We start from the raw sequence: 12,270 nt of genomic DNA, 5'->3' as shown, positions 1-12,270 counted from the left end.
AGCAGGAAGGGTCGATTGGGTGTTAAATTTTCTTTTCTCTAAATTAGAGCTGTAGATTAATCCAGGACTGGGGAGATAAGAATATCACTCCCCAGTGTGGGCAAAAGCAGGGTCTGCAGGGAGGAGAGGCAAATTACCCACAGCACCGTGTAATGCAGTGGGCATTAAAATTGGAAAAGTGAAAAGGAATGTTGTAAGAAGAAATAGTGCAGTGCGGTAGATAGATATGGTTGTCTACAGTTGAAAGCTTTGGTCCCAAACATTGGTCTTTCCCTGGTTTTGGGTTTGAGAACATCACCTTTGGATCAGAAATGAACTTGGAGGGGTAGGGGATCAATCCAGATGCCATGCTCCATGTGGATATCAACAATATATGTAGGTCTAAGAGTTTCTGATAAGTAAGTATGAAGAAATAACGGTAGTTAGAGAAATAGAGGGTTCTCGCAGAATGAATGCAGCATTTGTAACAAGATAGTTGAACCATTGGCCAAAATAAGCCATTTCAGTGACTTAGGGTGGAATTGTTCCAGACACAAAACTGTGTTGGCATTGGTGTGAAAATTGGAAGAATTACATGAGGTGACATTGAGGAGCCTTTCCAACCAATTGTTACTTAGCAAAATGTGTCACTTGCTAGTGAACAGGGAGGGGCCTATTTGTATTTAGCTTGCTTTAATAGCTTCATTATTGTCCATTCTCATTTTTAAAAGGGTAGGAAGAAAGGCAAAGGAGGTTGGGTAACACTCATAATAAAATAGGAGATAAAAGATGACTACAGAAATGAAGCTGTGGGAAAGTTGTAGTTTTTTAAATTCCCTTTTCCTGAGATCAGTGAAGGCTGCATTATTAAATATAAGGTTGAATTTAATCAGAGGTTTGCTCTTCAAAGGCGTGAGAATATGGGCGCAGGCAGGAAAGTGGACTTGAGGCCGTGATGAGATCAGCTATGATCTTTTTAAATGGCAGAGCAGATCTGAGGAGCCAAATAGACTATTCCTGCTCCTTTTTCTTGCGCTACTATGGTCTTACTTCACAATCGTACAGCATAACTACATCATGCTGCATTTTGATGGCTGTCATATACTACTGCCCAGCCTTTAAGTGCTAAACTGAGTTGTATATCCTTTGTCTTTCCTTGAGGTTCCTTTCAAAGGTTTCACCCTGCAGAAGAAGACATTTCAGAAGAAGAGTAACCTGAGAAGCCACCCTCTTATGCTTCATTACGCCGAAGCAACAGCACAGAGTCACAGTACTGTTACAGTGCAGAAGGGGGCCATTCAGCTCATTTGTCTGCATTGGTCCTCTCAGCAATCTTTTTCCCCACATTGTTTCTATTTTAAAGGATACCAATATCCTCTTCAATGTCTCAGTTGAACCTGCCTTAACTTTTTATCCTGGAAGTGCACTCCAGATCGAAGCTACTTGCTGTGTGAGAATGTTCTTCTCACAACATATTTGCACCTGGATTGGCTGAGTAAGGAAAGGAGGTGTTGTATGTGGTGAATTACACACTCCTAGTGGACAGCAGCTGGTATTGACAGCAATGAAAGCCAAGAGACAGCTCACCAGAAGAAGAGGTCTCCTCGTCCTGCTGAGGAGAACAGAGATGCTTTATTGAGGAGACCAGCTCTGAGAAGTGTTTGCTTCAGCTCTGAGAAGTGTTTGCTTCACGAAAGCATTTATATCAACTGTCAGAAGATATGCTATAGAGATTCACCATTACAATTAAAATTTCAGTAAAGTCTTTTGTCAGAATATGTGGTGTCATCCCTCAAAGCATCACCATTCAGCAGTCTTCCTTGGAAAGTTTGACCACTTTCTGGGGTTCGACAGCCAAGCCCTCATTATGGAAATCTATGGTCACAGACGTTAGTAGAAACTTAATAGCTGCAATGCAGATTCTGACTTCTAATCTCAACAGTCTTGGAGAGATAAACATTTGCTTTCCAGAAGCAGACTTGCAGTTTTAAGAGGGTGGTGGATTAAATAAATTGGGGATTTCGAAGCACCAAATCATGTACTGCAGTCTAGTCTTGCACAAATTAATGGAAGTGATAAGTCCGAAACCATTTAAGGTAACAGCAATTTCCACTGTATGACTGAGTTAACATCAGGGCCGATAAGGAACCTGGCAGACAGTTGGTAAGCTTTGACCGTTTACCACAAGAACAACATAATCTGTCTGCTCTGTGGTATTTTCACTCTCCGTGACAGAACAGTTTATTGTTGCAGTCATATTTCTCCGTCCAATATAGGCATCGTCTGCATTGCAAACCAAATAACAAATGAGTGTTACGTTGCTCTTGTTACTCAGTTATTGCATTGTCTTTCCTATGGATTTATCAACAGAAATGTGTCACAGCAACCGCTTAACCTTAATAACTTAGTTTATGGGGAGGTGACTGTGTGGTGGTATTGCCACAGGATTTGTAATCCAAAGCCCCAGGCTAATGTTCTGGGAAATAATCACAGAATTTCAAATAAAAATCAAAAGTGCGAGCAAAACCCAGCAGGTCTGGCAGTATCTGTACGAAGAGAAATAGAATTAATGTTTCAAGTCTAATATAAGTCTACTTTGAAACCCCACATACCTGCTGAGCTTCTCCAACACTTTCGGTTTCTACTTGTTAGTGTTCTGGGGACATGTCCTTTGGATGGCAGATGGTAAAATTTGAATTCAGTATAAAAAAACCTGAATGTAAAACCTGAACTAAAGAACAATATAACCATTGTCGATTATCAGAAGATCTGCTTTGCTAATATCCTTTACAATATTAACCATTGTTATCTGGTCTCACCTATGTGTGACTCCAGACGCACAGCAATGTGGTAATGCTTAACTGCCCTCTGAACAGTTAGGGATAGGCAGTGGGTGCAGTCAAGCCCACCACCTGAGAATGAAAAACAAAATACTTGTGTCTCTTCCATCATCAGGCACAATCAATGTACTCTCAAAACCGCGCAGTAACTCTGAAGTTCCTGAGCAGGCTGTGCACAAGACTTCTCCTTTAAGTTGCCAAGCATTTATGGCCAAGCAAGAGGATTTACCAAACTATGTTAAAACAATTGACTATACGCACCAAAAAGAAATTATAGGCTGTGTTGGGTGTAATCTGGGGCCAAAGCTTGCTGAAGCATCTGAAACTAAACTGATTCTAAAGGTTTCAGCTTGATGAGGCCACTGCCAGTCGCTGAGTACAGCTGCCTTTGTCATCTGGAGTGCACTGTGTGGTGTCTCTCTGCAATTTCTGCCTATCGACATTGTACCATACAGACAGAGAAGCATAGAGCGTTGAAGCTGCAATCCGCAGAAAATAAAATAGTCTTGATTTTTTTTGGCCTGCTTATTATAAAATAGGTTGGAGCCAAACTGAAATATTTCATGCACACAACTGACTAAATTAGTAGGTGATATAAAGATTAATTCTGCAAACTAACACACCTATTGTGATACTGTGCTTGGTCATAGCATTGGTCATTGGGTCACGACTGCATTGTTGAAACCATGTCATTGTCCAAGATTGGCTGGTAATGTGGAATCATCTGAGTAATGCTATCTTTCAACTTAGCCTGTGAGTAAAGGAAGTACATAACCACTGTCGAAGTGTTTGAATGCGCATCTACTTGTTTTCCATCTGTAAAAAAAACAAATGATATAAAATTTACAGGGATTAAATATAATCGAGCAGTTTCGCTTTGAAATGACCAAAGCTGTCAATAGAGGTTCCTTTATAATATCATACCTGTAGGATACCTTTTAAAATCAACACATTCTTTTTAGTGAGCTTACTTTTATATGGGCAAACATGGCAGTAGGACATAATGATTTGATTTGCGATAGGAAACAAATGTGTTTACACTTTATGGAATTGTTAAGGCTAAGAAATTTATTTGGGTATATTTAAGGACTTGTTTCAAATTGATACAGCGTGGCTGCTAACCTAAACTGTGCATAATTTGGTGGTTTTTGGTCATCTGATCCTCAATCGTCATATTACATCAGTATTGATATGAAGTATCTTACCAAAGTCCATTTCAGTCAAGGAAGATCTCGGTTGGGATTAAATACTTAGAGATTAGAGTGGTTTAGCTTCATCAGACATAGAACATTTGTTAGTTGTAAATTTGTCGTAATAGCAGATTTTTTAAGACAACTGATCATGGTATGTGGGCATTAATGGTTCGACTAGTATTTATTGTCCATCCATGACCACTCTAGACAAGATGGTGATGAACTGTTTTCTTGACCTGAAGATTAGGGACACCCGAAATGCAGTTATAAAGGTAGTTCCAAGGTATTGACCCAGCAACAGTAAAAGGACAGTAGTACAGCTGCATGTCAAGATGATGTGTGACTTGGAGAGGAGATTGAAAGTGTTGGTGTCCCCATATATCTGTTGCTCTTGATCTTTCAGTTGGTGGAGGTCAGAGTTTGAAAGGTGCTAATGAAGGAGCCTTAGTGAGTTACTGCAGTGCAGTTTGTACGTGTTGTTGCTGCTACTTTGCATCATTTGTGAAGAGGATGACTGTTGTAGGTGGCAGCTGACTGTAATTCAAATGGGCTACTTTGTTCTGGATGGTGTAATGTGCTTTGAACATTGTTGGACTTGCATCCATTCAGGCAAGTGGCAAGTTTTCCATCACACTCCTGATTTATGCCTTGTAGATCATGAACTGGGGAAACACGAGGTGAATCACTTGCCACAGAATTTGTAGCCTCTGACCCCTTCTCTTGTAGCCATAGTATTTATATGGCTAGTTCAATTCAGATTCTGGTCAATGGTAATTCCTAGGATGTTAATAGTGAGGTTTTCAACTATAGCGATACTGTTGAAAGCAAGTGGTTAGATTCTCTCTTGTTGGAGATGCTCCTTGCCCGGTACTTGTGTAGCTCAAATGCTACATGCCACTCATCAGCCCAAGCCTGAATGTTCCTCAGCTCTTGCTGCTTTTGAACATGGACTTTTTCTGTATCTGAGGAGTCACAAATTGTGCAGGGCATTATGCAACCATGTGTGAACAACCCCAGTTCTGATCCTATCATGCAGGGAAGGTCATTGATGAAGCAGCTGAAAATAGTTGGCCCTATGAGGCTATCCCAAGGAGCTCCTGCTGAGATATTCTAGGATTAAAATGATTGACCTCTTACTACCATTGTCATCATCTTTCATGCTCTATTTGATGCCAATAAAATTTTGCCTTTTGATTTCCATTGATTCCAATTTTTCTAGAGCTTCTTGATGCCATCTTCATTCGAAGGCTACCTTGATGTTAAATGCAGCTACTCTCACCTCACCTCTGGAGCTCAGTTCTATTGTTGAAGTTTGGATCAAGCTATAATAAGGTGAAGAACGAGAGTACTAGTATAAAGAAGTCTTGCTGCAGTTGTGTAGTGCTTTGGTGAGTGCACATTGTGTACAGTTTCAGCGTTGTATTTAGGGAAGGATCTACTTGAAGGCTGTGTATTGAAGCTTCACTCAACTCACCCTAGGATGAAAGTATTGTCCAATGATGCAAAGTGCTGTATTGTCTGGATTTAGTAGAATGAGAGGTGATCTCATTGACAGGTGCAGGATCATGAAGTGGTTTGACAGGGTTGATTTAAAGTCAGTATTCCCCCTCGCTGGGGAATCTGGAATAAAACAGCAGCATATCACCATGGCACCAGATAAGGGAATGATCTTATGAAAGACTAAAATGAGAAGAAAGTTCTTCACTCAAATGGCTGTAGATTTTTGGAGTCGTCTGACCCAGAAGTTTGTAGATATGCCATCATTGAATATATTTAAGACTGAGATAGACACATTTTTGGTCTCAGCAAATTGAGAGGGATAAGGTGTGCGCAGGAAAGCAGAATTGAAGCCTGATATCAACCATAACCAAATTGAGTGGCAAAGCAGACTTGAATAAAAGCAAAATACTGGAAATCTGAATGTTTCGAGTCTGGTAGAATCTCTTCCAAACTGAAGAAGTCATACCAGACTTAAAATGTTAATTCTATTTCTGTCCCAACAGATGCCGAAAGACCTGTCGAATTTCTCCAGCATATTCTATGAGTGTTTGTGATAGAGCAGGCACAGAGGGCTCTGTGGTCTGCTCTGGCTCCTATTTCTTATATCTTAATTTTCTTTCTCAAGAATTAGAAGTCCCTTTCTCCAAATCAGTGTTAGCAGTATTGTTCATTAACCATTACATTGGTTAATCAGGGGAAAGATACATATTATCTTTATCTTGGAAATGGTAAGGTCGGTAACTTTCATTTTAGATCAGGGAATTGTTCTGACATGATAGGATAATACAACTCTTGTTCTAATTGTTTTAGAGGATGCTTCTGGTGCTTGTTGCGCCTCCAGAGGGAGCTTGCATATTGTGTGTGTTTCAGTTGTTTAGGTAGGAGCCAGGAGGAACATCCCTGCCCCTGTTAGCTCCACAGTCAAGTTCAGTTACCGTACTTCCCTGGTGATTCCTTTCGTGGGTGTTGTAGAATCCTGACTGGGGCAGGTCTGAAACCTCCGTTTAGAAATCAGACATAAAATGTAAGAAGAGACCTACTTAAGGAACGAATACCCATGCAAACATGACAGCAACTAAAACACTGCAAATATATCATATAGCAGCCATTTCTCCCCCAGATTGACACTATAGCTCAGACACAGTTCACACAGAGGCCCAATTTCAACCCACCCTTGGTTGTTCCCTTCCTTATTTTTAACAAGTTATCTTCAGGCCATTAGCAATTCTGAGTTTTGGGAAATTGCTCAAATTAAAAAAAAACCCTTAAGCTTAGCCATTGCATTTCAGATAAATATGGGTCCGTTAGTTCAATATTTGACAATGAACGTGTTACATGAAAACCCCAGTGGTTGTTTATATGCCTTACATGATCTGCTTTATTTTTTATTCCAAATTGATTGACATGTAATCTGTTTACGTCAAGTACAGGGAGATAACAGCACCTTGATTTATATACGATAGTTCACATCTGTTATGAGGTATCTTAGCGTTTTACAATACAGAGAAAATGGATTTGGTAGACCAAGGAAAGGGGATGAGTAATTAATTTAAAAATTCTGTAATCAACCTGTTCAAGAATGCTCTTACACACCACTCGAGCAGGTTGAGATTTCAATCATGCATCTTGACTCAGAGGTAGGGACATTACCACTGCACCAAGAGACTGCTTATTGTACAATAAATCCAGGGCACCTAAATCATTAGGAGTGTTTGCCAAAAATTAAAAATAGTTTTAAATGTTACCATATTTGGTAAACATGTAGAAGTTATGCACTTCAGACTGAAGGGAAAACATTCATGTTTCATTCTGAAGATATTTTATTAGGAAACCAGAGTTTTGAAAGATGACAATATTGTCATTTCTCATGGTTATGTTTAGTTTTATGTGTCAGCTGGGTATATGTGTTGAAAGGAGAGTTAAGATTTTCACTTGTGTGTCTGCATTAAACATCCTGTCAAATTGTATTGTGTATTTTTTAAAAAAAAGTTTTCTTATTGGCTTATGATCTTTTCTATTTTGTAGGTCGATGAGAAAGAAGGGGATGCTAACAAGCAAGAAGAAGAGACAGCTGACGAAGCTAATCAGGAGGGAGAGAAAGAAGATGAAAATTATGAAGAGGAGGAAGATGATGGAGATGACCCTGCTGCAAGGACAAATCGCCGGGCAGAGATGTGACTTTCTTGCAGTTAACTTTATAATGATTTTGTTTCATTATCTAAGTTGATTTATTTGATCCACAATATTCTAAAGGAACTTTCACATAAAGACATATAGTACATTTTTCAGGTTAATTTAAAATTGGACATATTTAAAATAATGTATTAAAACCCTTCAAAGACATCTGCTTCCTGATTGAACTTATTATAAATTACAAACAATGTGAAAGAGTCCACAGAAGTTCATAGAACATTTTTTTGAGTTGTAAAATGTTCTGTCATGTTTGTTAGAGGCAGTTTGTAACTCTTTTGAAAATAATTTTTTCGATGCAAAATCAATTATAACTTAAACAATTCTTGAACATGTCTGAACTTCATCAAAACCTATTTTCTAATGAGTGATATTTATCATTATGATTAGATGTTAATTTGTAAACATAACTAATCATGTAATAAGCACTGCTGTAATGCACTGCACACAGTGGGTAGCTTGTGACTTGGAGGAATATTGTAAAATGAGATGAGAGCAGTCACCTACATTTTACACCCCTCCTGATTTTGGTTTCCATTAACTCAAATCACCCATTTTATACTTTTGCTCAAAGTCAAAAATCTATCTGACCGTGCTTATTGAAGTTAAATCAGAGCATTTAGCTTTGTTCTCAGCTTCATAACAAAATGTACTTCATAAAGAACTATTCTTCATGCAGTAGTTAGTAATTTATCCAGTGTTACCAAACCCAACTTCATTATGTTATTAAGTAATATTCTGTTCAAAGGATATTGAGCATTTTTTTTCTGTGTAATAGGAGATTCAATACAGAAATAATCCATTTATGCTCAAGGATTTACTGTTTCTATTTTGGTCTTTTTGTTTTCTGGAAGAAAATTATATTTAAAACTGCTTTAAAACTTATTGCTTTGAAATGACAATCAAAGAAGTTTAAAAAAAAGTTTAAAAAAAACCCATGAAGAGAGAAACTGAAAAGAATTTTTAGTTTGGTTATTCTATATAGGTCCTTAACTTTCATCTTGTTTCTGAGCAAGTAAATTGGTGCAATTTAAATGTAATACTTCATTTGGGAGTTTGTAAGTTATGAGAATAAATGAGTATATGAAGAACCATATTGTACCTGATCCATGAAGCGCATCAACCTGCACATTTAGTATGGTGCTGATATTTTAATAGTTGAAATGCATAAAAATTTAAAGCTTGAAAATTAAATACATAAGTCTTTCAGGCTTCTTTAATATCAAGGTGGCAGAAAGTTCCATAAAAGCAAAAGGTTGGATTTTTCTATAGGATTGCTAATTATGTGGTGCATATGATCAACTAATACTTGTTCAAATAAGCAAACAAGCATTGACTTTTGATATCAAATTTACATGTACAATGGAATAGTTATGAGTACATTGTATTAATACATCTACAAGGCATTAGACCTAACATTCACATGTTTATTCTTTATATGAACCTCCTCTCATTTCCATCTATCCTAGTCAATAATAGTTCTATTCTTTTCTCTGACCTGTGGTTATCTAGTTTCTCATAGATACATCAATGCAATTCGCTTCAACTACAACCTATGGTTGTGACTAACCCCTGTTTTAGTCCCTGTCTATGTAATGAAGTTCCTCTGAATTCATGCTGGATTTATTATCTATCTTCAATCTATGTTTTCCATTTCTGGTTGACCCCACGGTGGAGACATCTATAAGTCTACTCGGTAAAATGAAAGGCCTCCAACAGGCCTCGGGTTTCCATTTTCTAAAGAAAGAATCTCCAACCTTTTCAACCTTTTCTTGCTGGAATAAGCTGTCTATTCTTGTGTCTCCCAGTAATTTGTCTTATTGCATTTGCTCCAGTGCCTTTTAGTTTCCATATAATAGTGAGACATGAACAGTTCAGACTACCTTGTGTAATCTAACCAAGATTCTATGGAAGCTGAACAAACTCATGTGCTTTTAGTTCTAGTCTGCCAGAAAAAAAATCCAGGTGCTTATTTACTAATTTATGGCCCTGTAGAACAATACCATTACATATAGTGATTGAAGTATCTGCACCCCAAAACTCTTTACTATTCTACCCCATTGGACATTTACTTGTGAAAGAGTATATAATCTCTTTATTCTTCCTGTAACAAAAAAACTCACCTTACATTTAGCTATATTGAAGTACAGTTGCCAATTGCAAACTCATTCTAGGAAATTATTAGTGCCTTCCTGTATTTTGTTGTTGTCCCCCTTTGAATTTATTACACACCCCAATTCAATATCTTCCATTTTTAAATTAGGTTTCTAATTTTTAAGCGTAGAGTAGTTCATTACAAATGTTGAATATTAGGGTCCCTTAACTGGTCCTCATGAAAATACCACTTTCCACTTTTTGCTAGTCTGAATAATCACGTTGAACCCCTTTACCTGCTTTGTTACCAGCATGTTATCCATTCTGATACTTTCAGCTTTATTTGTGAGTCAACAAAATGGTATGTTGTTGAAGGCCTTGTCTTCCTTTTCTGTTACTTTTTTCAAGTAATTCTATGAAGTTGGTACTGTATGTTCATACCGTAGGAATTCCAGGGTCTTGCATTTTAAGTTTCTAGATGCTTTTCTAGGCTTTCTTTGAGTAAGGACTCCATCATCTTTCCTACGAATGAGTTAAGCTAAAATAGTCCTTTGGACATGTTTTATTGCCTTTTCAAACAAACAAAATGGATTTAAATCAATTTTAAATTAAAATGATAATTACATATTATCAATTTTCTTGGAGTAACAAAAGAGAACTTTTTTTGAGATGTTAATTTACTTTAAGAACACAACAGAGCAGTTATTGTTCTGTTGTAATATGCAGGAAGATTAAAATTTCTGACTGGTATTCACAGTTGTTTGGTTGGCTACATTATTTTTATATTGCTTGAACACTTTTTAAATAATCGTAATACCAGCTTTTTAATATGTTACCAAAGTGTCTAATGATTTATAAAAGCAAAATTTTCTACTAAATGCAATCATATATTACATTCATGTGTTGCTTTTAATGCTTTTTATAATGGGGTCTCAGGTGACTATGCAATTACTTTGGAGAATAGGTTTTGCCAGTATTTGTTGTCAGCAATTTTCATGTAGACAAGTATATCATGAGAGCTTTTATTCACTATTAGTGTAAAGTGTATATTATGTAAATACTAATGCTGATCAACAAAAGACCATATCGTAAAATACTATGATTTCTAAAGGATGTTAAGTGATTATGTGAAAATATTGGCCATTAATAAAATGTGTGATTGTTCAATGCTTTGTATTATGTATATTTTGTTGTTGATGCATAATATCATGAATTTTCATTCTTTTGTGGGTTATGTTTTCTGAAATGATCTTAGACACAACCGTTGGAACAACAGGTATTTTTGGAAGGTGAATGTAAAAGAAATTTCTTTTTTCACATTATGGATATCCACACATTGAGTCACTTCCGTTGCTCAGACTGGGTCATGAAATCTCAGCTTATTGCTGTGCGAGTTCAGACTGTTGCCATTATATCCCAGAATGTCCGATCTCAGAGGGGCTTTCAAGGTGTCGCGCGTTCCTTAATTGGCTCTGTACTCTGTGCACAGATAGAAAAATTGACCAAGTGTCCTACATTCCCTGCTAAAGTAAACACCCAGTTAACATCTGTGAAAATTAATTAAGAACTATTGCTTTTAGTTAATGCAAAGGGGAGGCAATGGCCTGCTTGTATTATTGCTGGACTATTCATCCAGAGACCCAGATTGCATTCTGGGGACCTGGGTTTGAATCCTGATGCAACAGATGTTAGAATTTGAATTCAGTAAATATCTGGAATTAAGAATCTAATGATGACCATGAATCAATTGTCAGGAAAGAAACGCATCTGGTTCAATAATGTCCTTTAGGGAAAGAAACTGCCATCTTTACCTGGTCTGGCCTACGCGTGACTCTCAACTGTCGTCTGGGCATTTAGGGATGAACAATAAATGGTGCCTAGCCAGCGATACCCTTATCCTGTAAATGAATAAAAAAAACATTAGCAGTAACATTTTGTTTCAGTGTGTGATCAAATGTAAAGTTTGTGGGAGTGCAGCTATCTGATGTTCCGTTCTGTTTTTATGTGCAATTCACTTCTACCTCTAGTGAAATTAATTTAAATGCCAGGGAAATATCATGACACAGTGGTTAAACTGGTGTTTCCTGTTAGTGACTGAAACGTTTCCCTAACACACAGAAACCATGGCAAGAAATTAGCCTGTGTGTTGTCAAAACAATTTGTCGCAGTTAGTCTGTCCTCTAAGAACTGGTGTCAATGCCACATTGTGCTGTGAGACCTTTCGTCGAAATGAGCAATAAGAGAGTGTAAGGTAAGGAGGTAAACTTGTTTTTAGCCATAAACGGATAAAATTGTAGTTAGTACTATAACAGTAGCTGTTACTAGAAATGATCTTCCAGACTTTGCCATAGCTGGTGAATGATATTATGTGTAAATATTGGCATAAAGACTGCTTATATTCAGAAAATAAAAATTAAATGTAAATGTTAAGACATACAATTAACTTAAAAGAGTGAAAATATAATTTAAATGTA

General features: G+C 37.2%; 2 protein-coding genes across 6 annotated transcripts in view; both read left to right on the top strand.

Annotated features, from left to right (window-relative positions):
- golim4a (golgi integral membrane protein 4a) overlaps positions 1 to 10,963 on the top strand; it is a 99,494-nt gene extending 88,531 nt beyond the window's left edge. For 2 of the 3 annotated variants that reach the window (XM_048541999.2, XM_048542001.2), the window contains one exon: positions 7,538 to 10,963. In XM_048541999.2, coding sequence (XP_048397956.1) covers positions 7,538 to 7,690 — 153 coding nt within the window. In that variant the 3' untranslated portion in view covers positions 7,691 to 10,963. The remainder of the gene's footprint in view (positions 1 to 7,537) is intronic. The other variant, XM_048542000.2, reaches the window with a different exon arrangement.
- A 998-nt stretch (positions 10,964 to 11,961) lies between these two features.
- LOC125457861 (transient receptor potential cation channel subfamily V member 6-like) overlaps positions 11,962 to 12,270 on the top strand; it is a 49,072-nt gene continuing 48,763 nt past the window's right edge. For all 3 annotated transcript variants that reach the window (XM_048542555.2, XM_048542554.2, XM_059650890.1), the window contains exon 1: positions 11,962 to 12,047. The gene's annotated coding sequence lies outside the window, so the exon portion shown is untranslated. The remainder of the gene's footprint in view (positions 12,048 to 12,270) is intronic.

The sequence above is a fragment of the Stegostoma tigrinum genome, chromosome 14 (genome assembly GCF_030684315.1).
Source record: "Stegostoma tigrinum isolate sSteTig4 chromosome 14, sSteTig4.hap1, whole genome shotgun sequence".
Taxonomy (NCBI): domain Eukaryota; kingdom Metazoa; phylum Chordata; class Chondrichthyes; order Orectolobiformes; family Stegostomatidae; genus Stegostoma; species Stegostoma tigrinum.
This window is presented reverse-complemented; position numbering and strand designations above follow the sequence as displayed.